The 17,241-nt window shown below is 57.2% G+C and overlaps 8 protein-coding genes across 8 annotated transcripts; 6 read left to right on the top strand and 2 right to left on the bottom strand.

Moving 5' to 3' along the window:
* Window positions 1-687: 687 nt before the first annotated feature.
* Window positions 688-1,713, top strand: DICSQDRAFT_46218 (uncharacterized protein; the record flags this gene model as incomplete). Its single annotated transcript, XM_007359760.1, has 3 exons — window positions 688-1,101; window positions 1,177-1,270; window positions 1,346-1,713. The coding sequence occupies 3 exons, from the start codon at window positions 688-690 to the stop codon at window positions 1,711-1,713; spliced, it is 876 nt and encodes a 291-aa protein (XP_007359822.1).
* Window positions 1,714-2,080: 367 nt separating this feature from the next.
* Window positions 2,081-2,631, bottom strand: DICSQDRAFT_165028 (transthyretin; the record flags this gene model as incomplete). Its single annotated transcript, XM_007360548.1, has 4 exons — window positions 2,081-2,170; window positions 2,224-2,392; window positions 2,446-2,551; window positions 2,604-2,631. 4 exons carry the CDS (start codon window positions 2,629-2,631, stop codon window positions 2,081-2,083), a joined length of 393 nt encoding a protein of 130 aa, XP_007360610.1.
* Window positions 2,632-3,478: 847 nt separating this feature from the next.
* On the top strand, window positions 3,479-5,266 carry DICSQDRAFT_48229 (RabGAP/TBC; the record flags this gene model as incomplete). The annotated part of the gene is made up of 7 exons (XM_007359887.1): window positions 3,479-3,788; window positions 3,969-4,184; window positions 4,241-4,584; window positions 4,639-4,655; window positions 4,706-4,743; window positions 4,800-5,025; window positions 5,086-5,266. The coding sequence occupies 7 exons, from the start codon at window positions 3,479-3,481 to the stop codon at window positions 5,264-5,266; spliced, it is 1,332 nt and encodes a 443-aa protein (XP_007359949.1).
* Window positions 5,267-5,999: 733 nt separating this feature from the next.
* DICSQDRAFT_165026 (uncharacterized protein) lies at window positions 6,000-6,359 on the top strand (the record flags this gene model as incomplete). The annotated part of the gene is made up of 3 exons (XM_007360547.1): window positions 6,000-6,035; window positions 6,101-6,171; window positions 6,233-6,359. The coding sequence occupies 3 exons, from the start codon at window positions 6,000-6,002 to the stop codon at window positions 6,357-6,359; spliced, it is 234 nt and encodes a 77-aa protein (XP_007360609.1).
* Window positions 6,360-6,611: 252 nt separating this feature from the next.
* Window positions 6,612-7,816, bottom strand: DICSQDRAFT_46947 (Nop52-domain-containing protein; the record flags this gene model as incomplete). The annotated part of the gene is made up of 5 exons (XM_007359808.1): window positions 6,612-7,131; window positions 7,185-7,316; window positions 7,369-7,525; window positions 7,585-7,698; window positions 7,756-7,816. 5 exons carry the CDS (start codon window positions 7,814-7,816, stop codon window positions 6,612-6,614), a joined length of 984 nt encoding a protein of 327 aa, XP_007359870.1.
* A 316-nt stretch (window positions 7,817-8,132) lies between these two features.
* Window positions 8,133-10,584, top strand: DICSQDRAFT_142754 (gamma-tubulin ring complex protein; the record flags this gene model as incomplete). The annotated part of the gene is made up of 3 exons (XM_007360546.1): window positions 8,133-9,004; window positions 9,064-10,165; window positions 10,255-10,584. 3 exons carry the CDS (start codon window positions 8,133-8,135, stop codon window positions 10,582-10,584), a joined length of 2,304 nt encoding a protein of 767 aa, XP_007360608.1.
* Window positions 10,585-11,046: 462 nt separating this feature from the next.
* DICSQDRAFT_165023 (uncharacterized protein) lies at window positions 11,047-12,354 on the top strand (the record flags this gene model as incomplete). Its single annotated transcript, XM_007360545.1, has 1 exon — window positions 11,047-12,354. The coding sequence occupies one exon, from the start codon at window positions 11,047-11,049 to the stop codon at window positions 12,352-12,354; it is 1,308 nt and encodes a 435-aa protein (XP_007360607.1).
* A 1,711-nt stretch (window positions 12,355-14,065) lies between these two features.
* On the top strand, window positions 14,066-16,520 carry DICSQDRAFT_165022 (uncharacterized protein; the record flags this gene model as incomplete). The annotated part of the gene is made up of 4 exons (XM_007360544.1): window positions 14,066-14,081; window positions 14,922-14,990; window positions 15,046-15,054; window positions 15,124-16,520. The coding sequence occupies 4 exons, from the start codon at window positions 14,066-14,068 to the stop codon at window positions 16,518-16,520; spliced, it is 1,491 nt and encodes a 496-aa protein (XP_007360606.1).
* Window positions 16,521-17,241: the final 721 nt, after the last annotated feature.

Genomic DNA, 17,241 nt, shown 5'->3' with positions numbered 1-17,241 from the left:
CTTGCTGGAATCATCAACTCGCCGTTTCGGATTGAGTCCAACATGAGTCCTCACCGGGAGCGCCCTACTGTGCACCTACCAATCATCCGCCCCTCTCTGCCCACATCTTCGTCCGACTTCGCATTGCCGTCCTCTCCATCAGCCTCCTTACCTCCAAGTGCCTCTGACGATCTCAGTCCCTTCCTGCTTCGACTGCGACGCCCCAGCCTGCTCAGCCCTAGGAGTGGGAGCAACCCACCTCCAGACAGCCGCCTCCACAGCCCGCTCATCACCTCCTTCACCCGCCGGTACAGCTCCAGTGGGAACGGAGAGGACTCTGAGAGCGACCGAGACAAGATGTCAACAGACAGCGATTCGGGCAATGCCACGCCCCTCCTCCCCGGGCCGCAGATCGACACAGAAAGCGATACGACGATGAAGACCAGCCGTTCACGGACGCCCCCTCGCCTGACCTCTGCCTCGAGTTCGAGCTCGGGTAACGAGGATGGGCCGGGACCCGTGCGCGCGCACAATCGCAGGCTCTCCCATCCGGTGCGTTCTACTTCCCTCTCTCGCCCATACCCATACCCCTTCACTGCTGTTCCCCACCGCTTCTCTCTTTACCGTCCTGTCTGCCCCGCACCTCGTTTTCCGCTTCCTCGCACCTTCATCCGCTTTCTCCTGCAGCTCCCTTGGCCCACCTACACCATGCCCCCGGCGAGACCCGCACATTCCCGCATCTACTCACGCACGCGCGAACAGGTTCGGATTCCGCGCATTCTCTCGCTCGTGGCAGACTCGCACATGCAGGAGAACGAGGTGCAGTCCGAGGCGCAGTTCCAGCGCATACTGGCGTCGTTCAGCGACCCTCCGAAACGTCCCCGCACGCCGCGCCCCGCGTCCGACCGCGGGCGGTACCCCGAAGAGGTGGGCGAGGATGAGGCGCAGAGGGAGTCGACGCCGAGCGACGACGAGGACTTGGACGATAGCGTGCCGTTTGCGTACACGGAGTCGAGCGCGCCGACGAAGCCGGTCACCCCTGCGCAGAGTATCAATGGAGACGACCCCTTAAGCTTGATGCTTGAGAGTCCAATTGGAGGGGTGGCGATGGATGTCGACATGGTACGTTCCTATTCTGGGTCATCCCTCTGTCACTGCGTGTGGCGGCGGACCTCATGCTCAACCGGGCGCATACAGCCATCCTCAGCGGTGTCTTCGCCGATTGTGTCATCCTGGCGGTACACGCCACCGCCGACATCGACGAGTGCCGTGCGGAACAATAAGAGGAAGCGTATGTCCTGTTGAGTGCCACACTCGCTCCTTCCCGGTTTTCGGTGCTGACTGCGCGGCCTTACATCCTGTGCAGTCGACGAACGGTACGACCCCTATCCCACTGCGGCGAAGCGGCGCGCGGTCTCCCCATCGATTTCGCACCTGCGCGAGGCATTCAATGGGCGGTTGTCTGGCGCGGCACCTCGTCTCACCATGCCAATCCCTATTCCGATCCCGAACGGCGTGCATTCTGGGGCATCGTCGCCGAGCGTCCCTGGCTCGAGCTCGTACTGGTCAGCGCGGCAGAGCTTCGGTTCCGCGAGCGTGCTCTCCAGTCCGACGCTGCGCGCACAGATTGGGCTTGCGAGCCCGATACTCCGTCCGATGACCCGAGCGCGACGTGAAGGAGAGCGAGACGTCGAGAATGCGGAGGAGGGCGTCAATGGGTTGAGCATCGTATGATCGCCTCACAACGTTGTCTGTCTTCTGTGCGCAGTCTTGAAAGTATCGGAAGGATCTATAATCCTGGTCGTACTGTACGTAACTTAATCCCTCACTTACCTGCTGATCTTCTAGTCCTTGCGCGCATCGTCAGGGGCACCGACGACCCTGCATGCCTGCCTGTATATACTAGGGACACTGTAACTGTACCGCTAGACGTCTCTCGCCACTGTATATCATCATCGTCTCTGCATCGTCGCAACAGTCGCATTTGTCACATGTGTCGTAGTTCCAGTACCGTACTGTATATGTACATGCATCTTCTAGCACGCTGCACTCCATGGTCGTCTTGTGGCCCATACATGCTTCCCATATTCTGACCTTGCATCTAGCTGCCGCGGTATGTCGTGTACGAATATGGGCTGATGAGCAATGGTATATGATAGTGCTCCGTTGGGCTGGGCACCTCAAAGGTGATCTGCACGAGAGTGATGAGTAATTGCAATAAGAGTGAACATAAAGTGTAGCTACCTCAACCCATGGATAGAAGGACTTCCGGCCAGTACCTTCGAAGTAGTCCTTTGTCTTGAAGACGACCTTGTAGAGGTTCCCGGCTTGGAGTTTGATGAGGTCTTCCCTCTTCTGTCCGGGGCCGGCCTCAGGGTACAGCTGCATACAGCGACCGTCGTGATCGGTTACACTGAGGGGTTTACCTGAGTTTGGGATCATGTTCATTCTGGGGATTGCACGTACCCATCGGCGAGCACATCAAATCCGGCTGTGGGTCCATCGGCGGACTTGAGTTTTTGGAGCTGTACAGGCACTCCCGCGGCTGGCCTGCCGACAGAGGAATCCAGCACTGTGTTTAGGCGATGATCAGCAATACGTCGCCTCCGACAGTTCCTACGCACCATGGCAGGTTACCGGTGACTTGGACATGTTCACCGTCGTATTCACCGCTCGTCGAAAGAGTTTGTGGAATCGTGGCCAACTTGATCGGAGGCGGCCCGAGATCTCCGCAACGCGTCGTGAGCTTAATTAGAACGGGCGCCTGCGCGCACAGTCGACGCCGACCCCATCTCCTTCCGCACTGCTCTTCTCTGCTTCCCTACCGACCTCTGCCGCCGCACGCAGCATGGCGCACAACACGGGTGACGGCGAGCACGACGCTCTTCCTGCTGCTAGGACTCACCGGGTTCCTGCTGGTTTCTCCTTCAACGACGACGCCTTCTCCGACACAGAGGACGTCGACGTTCCCGAATTCTCTCCCGCCCAGATTCGTGAAGAGCTCGCGAAGAACTTGAATGGCATTGCGAACGGAAATGGAGGTGCTTTGGACAGCTGGCAGGCTCACGGGCTGGATATGGACGACATTGTTGCAAAGATAGGGTACTCAGTCGACCCCGATGCGTCTGTCTCGACGTTCGACATCGACGCTGGACACGAGTCCGTGCCGTCATCTCCCTCGTCGCAGGCGAGGAGACCGTCTCCTCGCATGATCTCTCAGGCGTCCTCGCACCAGGATTCGCTCTATGAGGTCACCCTCTCTTCGGACCTTTCGAATGTCTCTTTGTCCGACGACCCTTCATCACCACCACCACCACCACCACCACCCGCATTACATGACGGGAACACAACAGAGGCCTTCGCGGGATATCCTGCGGTACAAATCGACTTGTCAGGACCCCAAGCGCAGGCGACCGAGATGCGCTCGGACGCCCGTCAGTCCGATGACTCCCGCCTCTCCGAAGACCATGAGCCATCCCCGCGCCCGCACGCCCAGTCCATGGACGAAGTCCGGAAAGGCCCTCCAACACCGCTCGACATCCCCCTTCCACACACCGCCTCAGCATCCACGTCCGCCCTCCCGCTCCCACTACCCACCTCGACCTCCCTCCCCACACCCACCACGGCGAAGCTCACCGAGCCGCCGACGCCCACGGCGCGCCACCGCCCGTCGCGCTCCGTCGGCCCGAGCATGCTCGACAAGGTGATCAGCAAGACGCGGCCGCCGTACCTGCCCCCGAAGCCGCGCACGGAGGACAGGAAGCACCTGCAGGACTGGGAGGACATGATGAAGCGCAGTCGGGCCGCCGGTGAGTGCGCTTGGTCTGCCGGCCGTCTCTTTGAGGCCTCACGAATGAACGAACGTTTGTTAACGTAGTCTGTGCCTCCCCCCTCCTGGTACCGGATCTTGGCCCTGTGCATATATGCGCGTGCGCTGGATGATGACATTGCGATGTGGCTTCCGGGCGTATTTGCGACGTGCCTTGCAGAGGAGAAGCGGCGGCAAGCGCTGCTGGAACGCCGGCTGGCGCGCGAGCGACGAATAGAGGAGTCTATCGGCGTCTGGGAGCGCGAGATCGTGCCCGACTGGACGGTGGTGCACCGAAACACGCACCTGCGAAGGGTATGGTGGCAAGGTATCCCTACCAAGCTACGCGCGAGCATGTGGCAGGCCGCGATCGGGAACCCGCTCGCACTGAGCAAAGGTATTGCGCGTCAAGGCTCAGTCATGGCAGGCCAATTCTGACCGATGATATCTTAGACTCATTCAAAACTTGCTTATCAAGAGCAAAGAGAGCACTAGCTTCAGGTTCGTTTCCAACGACTGTCCTGAGGTTGCTAGAAGACGATATCCGAACAACCCTTCCTGCAATACACCTATTCACGCCGGAGAAGGGCCCTCTATATCAGGACCTCAAGGACATGTTGTGCGCATGGGTTGTTGCGCGGTCGGACGAGGGTTTGGGATATGTGGTCGGGGTGGCGAAGATCGCAGGCATGATTCTCATGAATATGTCGCCCGCTCAAGGGTTCATCGTCATGCGGAACCTGCTCGAACGACACTGTTTGCGGTCTTTCTACGGCGGTATGGCATCAAAAGACGACGTAAGTGATGTCTGGCTCGTGAGCATATCAACGGGCTGATCTACCGCAACCCAGGTGGAAGCATACTACAGGTGATATTTTTTCTAGGTTCTTCAACAACAATCCGTCTTACCCCTTGCAGGATCTTCGATACCCTTCTCGCGGATGGGATGCCCAAAAGTGAGCCTGAGATTGACGCTTCCGTGTGCAGGTAATCAGCTAATCGCGGATCTTAGTCTATTTCAACTTCAAGCAGCACCAAGTATCACCCGCAGCGTACCTTCCAGACTGGTTGATACCACTATTCTTAGAGCATCTTCCGTTCGAAGCTTGTGCACGAGTCTGGGATGTCATCTTTCTGGAAGGAGATGCGTTCCTGTACCGTGCGGCACTCGCCATCCTCGGTGTCCTAGAGCCACGTCTATTCTTCCCCGACAAAAAAGAGCTTCTCGAGCTGCTACGGTCTGTGATTATCTATCAGAGCGTTTTTGCGCCGCTGACACCCGGATCGACTTGATACAGAGGGGAGAACAAGGCGGCGCTGGAAGTGGCGAAGCGGGACGGGCGGACGGTCGACAATGGCAAGTACGAGATCTACAACCTCGACGAGGAGAACCTCTGGGAGCGCATAGAGAGCATGGACGAGTGGTGGCGGGAGAGCACATGGAAGAGGCTAATCGAGCGAGAATTGCCGGACTTGTAGAAAACCGGAGAGGTGTATGCTGGGACGTTCTGGTGGGGTGTACGTTCGGTCGCTTTGCGCTAATCTTATTACATTTTGAGGATACACATTCGTTATCCATGGCTCGAACGTCGACCGACCTGACGAACAGGACAATCACGGTCAACTGAATGTCCAGAACGTTCACTGACCCACATCGTATCGCGGCCGAGGGATTTCGAGCTCGACCCCTGCCTTGCGCGACAGAGACCACGGTCCGGAACCGAGGACATTACAAATGCGTTAGGCAGGGGTTTGTTTGAGCTTGTGGGTGGCGCCCGACTGGGGTTCTAGAGAAACCTTTTCCGGCCAGAACGCCTATCGACCCCACACGTGACCGTGGACCAGACCCCGTCCTCCGCGGACCGCAGTTGTCCAGGCCCGCCGCAACACCGGCGGGTTGCATGTCTCGGCGTGCAATCCATTCCCTGTCAAGGGGGTGTTGGCCGACCTGGGGCTCGTCTGTCCTGGGCTGGGCGACGCGTTCCGAGTCTTACCGTGGTCTTTGCGCGATAGGCAAGACACACGGCTACGGCTGTGGCGTGTTGCGATATGGGCCTGGTATTTAAGATGGGGCTCAGCCCCTCATGAGGTCTTCAGTAACACAAAGCATCTCTTGTGGACACATCCAGTCCTAGCAGCGCACTTCTCCACTCAAACCACACACCACTCTCACCTACCCCACCGCTCAAACGGCTTACAACTCAGCGACCAAATGGCTCTTCCACCTCTCGTCGTCAGTCGCGCCCCGGTAGGCAGCTTTCTCCACAGCAATCCGCATCGGGAGCATGCACTCATCCCACATGCGACTCACAGTCAATCCTCCTCTTTACCACACTCGAGGCAGGCCTCGCCTTCTTCGTCTATTCCCAGTGGAAGAAGCCAAGGTTAGCGTGCCAATCCTTTCTTCCCCATCCAGGCGTCTGACTCGCGCTTATTGCTGCATAGCCTTATTTCCGGCCCTCTTCCCTCCGCGATCCCCAAGGGATACATCGGCCGCGCCCGATTCGCGAAGCACGACTGCCAGCCCATTCACGTCACCGAGACGCTCAATCTCAAGCACCAGACCCACTAGGCTGAGGCTCTGGGAGCGCGACTTGGAGGATCTCATCCCTATACTAAACGACAGCATCATTTGGGACTAGAGGGAGGATGGAGCGGTGGTCTGTCCCATACACGATGGGCCACCGTGCTGGAGTCGGAGACATAGATCCTTACCTCTGGGTTCCGGTTCCGGATAGGGATTGACGGACTGCACGGCACGAAGATACCTGTACAAAAGCACGACAAATGTATCATTATAATCGCACGGATACGAAGTACCTCCCTAGCTGCCATCCAGGTCCCTCTTGCCCGACCTTGCACCTGAGCCTGAGCTGTCGTCCTCATCCTCTATATGCTCCTTCCAGAAGGCGTATAGCTTCCGCCGGTTTGCGTCACGAGTGTCTGGCTCGCTCGCCACGTCGAAGACCTGCTTGAGCACGGCTTTGCGGAGAGCGAAGGGATCGAGCGAGCCCTCTTTTGGTGGGTTTGTCGTACACGCGTTCGCAGCAAGGTTCGGGAACTCTGGCGTCGACAGGCGCGGTCGTTTCCGACTTGGCTCGTCTGAGTCTTGTCGGGACGCGAACGCGGTGAGGAGGGGCTCTAGCAGAGCAGACTGTATGCGCTGAAGAGTGATGGATGTCGGTGTCCGGGCGGAAAGGGCGAGGAAAGGGGCGAGGAGGGTGGAGAGCGGCGCAGGAAGCGGTGATTCTACTGGTGACTTCCCGAGGGCTTTATCGAGCTCCTCCAGGTAGATGTCGGCAAGGTGATATGCGAGGCTGGTGGGCACTTTCGTGTCGTCGGGACTGGAGACAGCGCTCAGAGCGTGTAGGGCATGGGGAAGCAGCAGATGACATACCGCAGGGGTCCTCCGCGGTCTGTGAGGATGGAGTTGTACTCTTTGACGGCAGCTGCCTCCCAACCTTCCCGGATGAGCAGTCGGAATGACGCGTTCACGAAACGGCGGACGAGCATGTAGTACTTGTCGATGCTGTCGCAAAGAGGTTAGGTATTTGGACAGCGGAATATATGGATCTACTCACCGCAACCGGTCTATTGAGTTCCATTCCTTGACAGTAGACTCCCAGAACCCGCGCAAGAACGCCAACGATACGGACAAACTCGAGATGGCGAGGAGGATGTCTGCAATCTCGGAGGCAAGCGCTTGCTGCACGAGGGGTTTGTCGGACATCCAGAAACCTGCACGACTATCGATGGGCCTGCTGCTCGTGCGGGGACAGAAGGGGGCGAATACGCACAGTAGAATACGCCCTTCCATAGCTTCGCCATCTCCGACTTGGGTAGGGCGTCGCGTGAGGGATCAGATAGAAAAGCGGCGAGATTTTTTATGGCTTTATCCCTTGTTTTCTTGTCTTGGCATGCATTAGCACGAGTGTTCCGCACTTGACACGGAAGTGAGGAGGACGTACCGGTTGATGCAAGGTACTTGCCAAGCGGCGGGCCATTGGCAGAGGCAGAGTCAGATGCCATTAGGTTGGTTCTGGTGCGCTATCGAGCCGTGTGGGTGATGATGCGTGGAAGAGTCAGAAAACCAAGGTGAGCAGGCACGGACAAGGGAATTCGGGGAGAGAGCGAGGAGGAAGCAGCGCCAAAAGTTTTTCCGTTCTGCTCGGACAGTGCGCGTTTGTCGTGTAGCATCTCGAGTAGGCTCGACGCGTCGCGCGCCCTGCACACCGCGTCTTAATCTCCTTCTTCACTTTGCCTGGTTTCGTCGCGACTCGTGCTCAGCACTGTCGACACCTTTTCTCTCTGCTACATTGTCCTTGGTTGTGTCAGTGTCGCCGCAATGATCGCAGAGGTGCTTCTGGTGCTCGCAGGCCATTCGTCCTCACTATTTCCAACCGATCACAAGGTCCACCCTGCCTTCGCGCCCCTTCTCCATCCCGGTGAGGAGCAGTGTCTCGAGTCTTTGGGGCAGATTGCTCTCCGCTACCGCAAGATCAAGGACGCGTGCTCCGTCCTCGCCCGCCCATCCTCCCGATATGTATCTGCACTCTGCGCGACACTCAACCAGATCCTGAAGGACGAATATGAGGTGCTCGTGGTGGAAACGGAGGCGAAAGTATTGAAGAGGGATAGCAGCCTTGTTGCGAGTGGGTCGTTCGTACCGCTCTCCTCCTTGCGTGCGATCTTTGCCGAGTGGGACGCACCCCTTGCATCCCTCGAAACCCTTGTCGACGACCTGCAAGCCCACGAGCACTGGAGGCCGGGTCCCCTCATCGACCTTCTCTTGACGCGGTCACAGACCGGTATCCACCGTGTCTCGTCCATATATGCGCGACTCTCGGAAGCTGTCCAACGGGTCTGGATCGCGCAGCTACAAGCCGTCTTGATTCACGGTACGCTCTCGCCAAACGACCCCCTCGCCGACAAGAATTACGTTCTAGTAGAGGGCGCTGTCCCCTCTTGCGTCTCTGTCCAATCTCGCGACTCCATCACTTATGTTGGACGCGCCATCGGGACGGTCAAAGCTGCGAAATGGGAGAAGCAGTTTCCTCAAGACCTTGCGCGAGAACATACCAAGCTATTGAACACCGTCATTCCACAGGACCAGTATGCCTTTGACCGTGTCATCTCAGACATTAGGACGGCTGTTAGTGAGTGGCTATGGCTAAACGTCTTGACGCACAAAGATGTGGACGAAGCAGTGGAGTCTCTGTGGGTACCCTACGCATATATTGTGACGAGTTGCCGCTAACTCTTATGCTACCCATCAGGGCGAACTACTTCCTACTCCGCAACGGCGAGTTCGCGCTCTCGCTCATTCGCGAGATTGAACGACTCAAGCTGTCGAGACTCACGGGGAGGTCAGTCCCCAGCACGATGATACGTGAACAGGACCTGCACCTCGCACTGCTACGTGCATCGCTCGGAACGACCGCTCAGCAGGATCCTTCTCTCGCAAACCTTCACTTCCGCCTACCAACGGGACCGATACGACCCTTGCTCCCCTCGCTCGCAGGCGGCGCAAAGGACCTCTCGGCCTCGCTCTCTAGCCCAACAGAGCCCACGTCCTTTGATGACCTGCTTCTAGGTACTCCGCTCGTACTCGCGTACGATGTCTCCTGGCCACTCGACCTCTTCCTGCATGCGTCAGATCTACAGCTCTACGCCGCCCTCTTCTCGTACCTCTCCGCCCTCCGCAAGACGCATACGCGCATACACACCTGCTGGACCGCGCTGTCGAACGCGCAGCGTGCCCGGAGGCGGTGGACAGGCCTGGGAGAAGGCGGGACGGCCGAGGATCTCGAGGTCCGCAAGCAGCTCCTGCGCTGTGGCTGGGGCATCGTGAGGGAAATGACCTGGTTCCTCGACACGTTGCTGGGATATGTCATGACGGACGTGGTCGACGTTGAGTTCAGACGGCTCAAGAGTCTTCTGTCAGGGCGTCCCACTGGCGGCGTGGGCCGCCAGATGACCGGCAGTGGTTCGGCGGGTGCGGTGGCTGGCTCGGGCGATGATAGGATAGGAGCGGTGCCTCTCGGAGCGTCCAAGACTGGGTCGACGTTTCATCCATCCCTGAGCACGGGCTCGAACTTGTCGTCTGGAGCGCCTCCGTTGGACTTCACGACGCTGCGGAGCATACATGCGACGTACCTCGAGCGTCTCCTCACTGGGAGCTTGCTTGCTAACCCAGCCTTGACAAACATCATTCGTATGATCTTGGAGGTTTGTGAGCGATTCGCGGCGCAGGTCGAGCGGTGGGGTGGGGACGTCCTCCCTGCACTGCTGTTCGAGGGGAGCCTCGCGGCGGGTGGCGGCGACAAAGTCGGAGAGATGGTGGCAGAGCGATACGCTATTGTGGGCGAGATTGACGTGGTACGTGACTGATGTCTTTTGCTTTGGTCCTTTGCACGCCGAGATTGTCTTGTTGCGGGGTCAACTGACTCGCGGTATTGTTGTTTCAGACACTTCACACGCTCCTCGACGCCTTCTACGAACAACTCTCCCTCTCTACGACGCTGCAGCCGTTCTCCGCCACGATCGACGCGACGAAGTCGATGCTCTATAATGCGAGCATGACGAATACGACCGGCTTCGGGTTCCACACCTTCGTGCGCACGCGCCGGGGGAAGCGCCTAGAGGGCGACGAGGAAGTCCGGAGACACGTGGAGCGCCTTTTGCTCCGGTTGGACTTCAACGGCCAATTCTCCAAGCCGTCGGCTAGGCGACATGGCACGCGCAGCACTGCTCCCGCGGGGCAAGAGGACATCCTAAAGCAGGGCGGGCTGGCATAGGGCTCGCTTAGCCTAAAGTTGTTGGAGGTTGAGGGGCAATGATTGAGCTTTGGCCGACTACGTTCAATGGGCCAAAGCTCTGGTTCTGATCGTGGTACGACGGTCTGTTTCGTTCCTGACAGGCGTGAACGTCTGGCCTCGCTTGTCCTTTGGTGCGGATGATCCGTTGGCTCAGCCGTCCTCGTCAAGGACAGTGCGCTGCCAATGGCTTTGCTGCCATAGAACCTGTGTGGGCTTGTTTTGCCTTCCAAGCGTTGGACCACTTTTTTTCGCTCACGACATTCCGGAAGGCTGGGTATATAAAATGCGACCGAGTTCTTTCCCCCTCAGCAGCCAGTTCCCGCATCTCCCAAACTCTACAGCGTCGCTTCATCTCAGTCTCAGGTGCGTATTGCGACGTTGGATTGAGAGACATCTACTGAGGCAACCCTTCGCAACCTCTGATAGTCAATCCTGCACGCCATGGCCACTCCACATGTCAAGGTTGTCTTCGAGGTCATGATGTGTGGTGTCAAAACCCAGACCACCATGTCCTTTGATACGATCGAAAACGTGCTCCAGTACATCGGGCAATCGACACCCCTGCCCTCCATAATCGGGCTAGATCTCCCCATGACGCCGCAGGACTTCCTTGATATAGACCGCTATCTCTGCACTAGCAAGGGCACCCTCCGCGAACTGAGGCTGGATATGGACGTGCCGGTGCCTGGCCAATATCCCTGCCACCGCAGGCAGCCGGTTAACGCACACTCGTACCCCGCGTTAGTCTCCCTCTCGGTGCACGGCTTCGTCCCGACGACGCTGGATTCCAGCTTCATCCACCTTACCCACCTGACGCTGGGCGACGTGTATTCCCAGACCCCACCTCTCTGGCGCGACCAATTCTTGGATGCCATGAAGACCTGGACGAGCCTCAAGGTTTTGGAGATCGAGGAGTACAATAAAATGATCCAGGTCCCCGAGAGCTCGAGGTTGGTCACTCTGCCAAGGCTTGAGATCCTCAAGATCAAGGATTCTCCGCACTGGGCGAGCTGTATCTTGCCCTGCTTGGATCTGCCCGGTCTGCGTCAATTGCATACCCATAGAACGTTTGCCGACCTTCCCTGGGGCGGTAACATGCTGTTCTGGGTTCCTCCACTCGGTAATGCGGTGACCAGACTCCTGCACATGATCAAGGGGGTCCATATTGAGGTCGCGCAGGATGTGTATCAGCCGACAACGATATCCACGACGGGTCCGGATGATCGTCGCGTCGTCTTGACCGCGTCTGTTATGGCGCCCATGACCAGGTGGCACCAGTGGCAGCTTGAGGTGTTGCCCTCCATCATGCTCGCTATGGCGAATGTGTTCCCCCAAGCTGCGACGTTCAATATTACGGGGGATTTCGCGACGATGGGCAAGAAGACCTGGACCGGCTTTCTGAAGACTTATCCCGAGCTCTTAGAGCTTCACATCAGGGATATCGGCCACCGCGACGGTCGGCCCCTCTTCCTCGCCCTCGATCAGTCCGAGCTAGGACCTGACGATCGTGTCCTCTGCCCGAGCTTGAAGTACATTTCTATGTACGGCGTAGCGCAGTCTAGGGAGCTGCTGCAGGAGATGCACAATGCCCTGCTATGCCGGTCGGACCACAATTTGGTGCTCGACCACCTGGATCTCTACCCACAGATTTTGGCCGAACCGGACAGCGACGACCTCTTGGAGGAGCTCCGCAGCGACATCGAGGACGCAGTCGCTGTGTTTGAGTACAAAGCGCTCAACTCTTACTAGATTACTCCCATTGTTGTGGATGGTATGGGCACAGGCTCAGAGACGGACTCGGGCTGGCGATGGCTGTGTTTTGTGCGCGTGTGTGATACCCATGTATACTACTCTTTACCCTAGTGTCTTCGTATGTACAATGATCCAATCCAAGTCTCTCGCAATCTAATCTCCGCTGTTCGATGTGCTGTCTGGAGACGGTCCCACACATGCCTTTTCGCCTCCTGTAGCTGATTCGGCTAGCTCCATAGGTGGAGAGGCAACACAGGTGAAGCTGGGGGGTCCCTGACGAGTAACGGATGCGAATCCAGTATGGCTTGATGATGTTATTCACGCCGCAGGAACAATAATCACAGTGGACGTGTGCTTATACGAGATACTTGCAACTTATATCACTACGTTGATTGCCTTCCTCATATCTTACCATCCTGCAGCGTGATCCAGCCCCGAACAAGTTGTCCCCCAGCTCGTCATGCAAGCTGCGAGTTACGACTCCTACTCTTGCGCTCGCTGTGGCATCGATGAACTCCCGCTCTTCTAAATCCTTACACGGTCAACCCTCTCATGGTCAGGAGCATCAGCATTGATATCAGATCCTGCTCCACCTTCTCCTCTGATCCTCTCGGGACGAGGAATTAGCTCATGTGTACAAGCGCCCTCCTTTCACACTAGTCCACTGTGGTACTACGCTCCTATGCTCCTCCCTCTTCAGAGTCGATGGAGGAGCCTTTGGGTTTCATATGAGCAAGGAAAGTGTTGTTGTCCGACATGGGTCGACAGAGTGGAATGCCGCGAGGCGAGATGCGCGTGGTCCCAGGCGTGGATGGCATGGGAGCGTTCGGAGACTGGCTAATACAGGTCCTTTGGAGTCGGGTGTGTTTGAGCCAGCGTGAAAGTAGAGACTACAACGGCGGTTATAACCCGAAGGGCAATCTGGCCTCGACGGTTTTTAACCTATCGGGTTATAACCGCCGTTGTAGGTGACTCCGTGAAAAGATTCGTGTAGTGGGGAGGGCGCCATGATTTGGGCGTACCAAGGCAGTTTGCCAGTGTTACGTGACGTTTCGAGCCAAAACTCGACAATAAAGAGTATGGCACTCCTACAAGAGGATCTTGGGGAAATATGGCGTTCGCTGAAGAAAGTCAGAATTGTTGGACGGTTCCGACACCTTCGTCGTAGAAGGAGAACAGGGTTCTAGTCCCCTCCCTCATGGGAGCCTTCTATGAAGTGTTACGTGACGTGAATACAGACTGTTTGCACAGCCCCTTGCGATAACCTCTCACCAGCATCTGAGGCCTCCCTCTCACCACTCGCTGACAAGGCAGCTACGTAGATCGCAGCTTAGCTGGAGGCCACTTGAAATACTCGCGGGTGATGAGGTGCTATATTTCGCTCAATCGGTTAAAGTATGCTGAAGCAGCGGAAGGACGTTATAGCGGTTGGTTTCTCAGGCAACGTTCGCCGTCCGCTGACTGCCCCAGCCGGTATCCGCCGACAGCGAAGCACATGTCAGTACGCGCACACAGGCTCAAGCCATGTATAGAGACTCTGGCTTACGAGTTGGCTCGTCCACCGGCGGTTTGGGAACTCGTGGACCAGTGGCAGAGAAGTGATACACAGACTCAGGATGCTTCGTGGCGTGCACGGAGCCCATGCAGGATCGTTGGCATGTAGCGGAGTTACTCATGTGGCGGGGGGCGTCGGGTTTCCAAAGACAAGATGCAAATGGTCCTAGGTACGTACTAATGACATTGGCCTGGGCATGGTAAGCGAAGTTAACGAACAGGTGCATTGAGCGGGAGGGCTCATGATGCTATAACAATGCAGATCAACGGTGAGATGTTCAATTGTCATGGAAACCGTATGTGGTCCGCACGCCACCCCGCGATCGCCCTTTCAAACGTTCAGAGACTGACAGAGCGCGTTAAGGACACTTGGGAGTCTACAAAATCCGCGAGCTCAGGCCCCAATGATGTGTGAAACCTTGGCCTGCATGTCGCCTGCGTGTCTAACATCGTTCAACGTGTGCGCGTGCATGCCGCACGGTCAGATTGATGGGTTGCTTCACCCCACATATACTGGAGATTGCGCTATGGCCATATTCAACCGACCTGTTATATCCACGTGCCAGTCGTCACAAGCAACCGCCGTTTTCTTGTGAATTACGACAGGATGTGAAACATATCAGTGTTGCGTTCAAGCGTCCTCTGTCATGTGTGGCAAGGCGCCTGACGCACTTGAACCTACACTACACCCACTAGCGTGGCGGAATGGCACTCAGAGATTCAAGCGGCCCAAAGACAACATGAGCTTACTATGTCCGTAAGCCCATGAAATCATCACGGAACCCTCGATCCCCATACACATACACGAGCAGATCACCGCGTAGACGAGTGTTGTAGGTTGTGGTCGCTTAGACGCCATCGCAGACAGGCCAAAGCATCCCTCCAACAAGCACAGTCCGGAAAGCAATTGTATCCACCGCTTTGGCCTCAGTTGCCACTGTCACAATGCGCCGCATAGCCCTGGGCAGTGCCATTTAGCTTAGCCTACCGTTGGAGATATATATCCACAGACGCATGCGGTTTCGTCGGAAAGCACACTCAGAAGCGGAGCATCACTCTTCTTACGCAGAACACCCCAGGTATGTGTATAGGTGGTATGTATCTCAGTATCGCAAGCTCTGATTGTCCTACCAGCTCAGTCCAGTGAGTAAGCCATGATCAAGTCACCTCTCCCCATCGCGCGGACGCCGTCTACTTCCTACGTATCTGCAGCCAGAAAGCCGTACTTTGCTCCGCCTCCACCTGCGACGCAGCATACGACCCCAACACCACCAATAACGAATGCCAGATACCCGTGCCACTCTCCAGACGACTTGGTGAACGGACGAATGACGACGTTCCTCGACAACGCCGTAAATGCTCATAGCCACACCTTAGAGAAGCTTGAGCTGGTCCTTCCGCACACCAACATCGACCCTTCCCCTGTGTACACGCATGCCCTCTGCACCAATCGAATCCCTGCGCTGTGCTCGTTGCGCATCTGGGGCTTCTTCCCAGCTTCGGCCACCATGTCCTTGTCCTTCCGCCACCTGCGCCACTTGAGCCTCAGGAACTTCTATCGCTCTCTGGAGGACACTCTCATGTCCCTCGAGGAATTCGTGGGAGCTATATCGACGTGCGTTGAGCTCGAGGAGCTAGAGGTCCAGCGGTATCATCCTGCCCTGACAGTCAGCGAAGAAACCCTCCAATCACCGATCGTTACGCTGCCTAAGCTGCGCAAGCTGACAGTGGCAGACGCCCCGGAATTCTTCCCCAGACTATTCTCTTGTCTACGTGTACTACCGACCGTCGATGTCCACCTCGTCGCTCTCTTCCACGACCCGGAATACCCGAGGGACGGCCTAGAGGCGTTCGAGACGTTTGACCTCGAGAGACACAAGGAATGCCTCCCCATCCTCGATGAAGTTACTGAGGTTACGGTGGCCACTATGAACACTAATCAGGAGGACTACGGCTTGCGGATCGCGGGCAGCAGGGGCGAGGAAGGCGGGTCCTTCCTTTACGACATCCGGACGACCGGATCCATCGAGCTCATGGAGGACGTGATGCACCGTTGCAGGTTGCTCGAATGGGCGATCCAGAGGCTTTCCAAGATCTTCCCGGGCAAGGAGTGCATGCGCCGGTTCAAGGGCATCGGCGACTTCCGGGACGTCAAGGAACCCTCGTGGGTCGCCCTGTTCCAGGCCTACCCTTTGCTCGAACACCTCGAGGTCGAGGGCTGGGGAGTGAACGACGCCAGCGGACTGATCTTCGCGCTGCGCTGGCTTGACAACGCCCGCGAACCAGGGATAGTGGACGTCGTGTGCAGCAAGTTGAAGAGCATCTCAATCAGCGGCGTGCTGTACACGCCGGAGCTCATGTCGGCGGCGAGGGACACCTTGATGAGGCGGGCGAAACCCTCGACGCAGCTTGCTCTGCAATTGCATATGCTCGCATGCGATGACGCCGCGGCGTATCCCTCCGATGCCCGGGACGATGACATTGAGTTCCTGCGAAAGCAAGGAGTCGATGCCGCAATACGGGTAGAGAGTTTACTTGATCATCTCACCCGCGTGGCGCTGCAATGTGGAGTGCCAGTCGAGTCAGTCGAGTGTGATAACGAATCATAGGCAATAAATATCTGCATACTGGATACCTGTTCACCTGATAAAGAATATACCACTACCGGATAATCATCTGCGCTGTAATGCGAGCCCGCGAGCAGGGTTGAGAGGAAGACGCCAAACCATCTCGTTTCAAGAAACTAGGTAAACTATTACAAACAGGAGTATTCCGGTGAAGTCACAGCGATCATCCAAGACACACATCGCACAAGGTAAACAGAGCACGTACAGTCAGGAAGAATAAAGATACATTATAACATACGCTGTCGTCGTTGTCGTCATTTCATTCGTCACGAGTCGTCACAGACAGAAACACACGAATTATGAAGCAGGCGGAGGGCGCTCCCGCAAAACATCCTCTGCACGCGCCCTCTCCGCCCGCGTGAACACCGCAGGCATCGTCCGCGACCGCGTCGCGGCTGCATCGTCTTCGCCCTGCACGGTGATAGTAGGTCGAGTTAGAGTTCCCGTAGCCTGCCCGCGCACGTCCGGAGCGGAAACAGCTGTCCGTCCTTCAGACAGGAACCGCACGTTCGGCCGGCGCGCACTTTCCTCGGAGGTCGGGGTCGTCAGTAGTGGCGACGTCACAAGCTCGCTGTTACTCAAGAACCGCGCAGAATGCGTGCCATTCGCGCTCTGGCTCGGGGACATCCCGTTTGGCGAGGTCGGAATCGACACCGTGATCGGGCTATCGCTGAGGGTATTTGGCAGGCCCGACACCTCCTGC

Source organism: Dichomitus squalens, assembly GCF_000275845.1.
Source record: "Dichomitus squalens LYAD-421 SS1 unplaced genomic scaffold DICSQscaffold_1, whole genome shotgun sequence".
Taxonomy (NCBI): domain Eukaryota; kingdom Fungi; phylum Basidiomycota; class Agaricomycetes; order Polyporales; family Polyporaceae; genus Dichomitus; species Dichomitus squalens.
The sequence above is the reverse complement of the archived record's forward strand: the minus strand, read 5'-3'. Positions and strand labels throughout refer to the sequence as shown.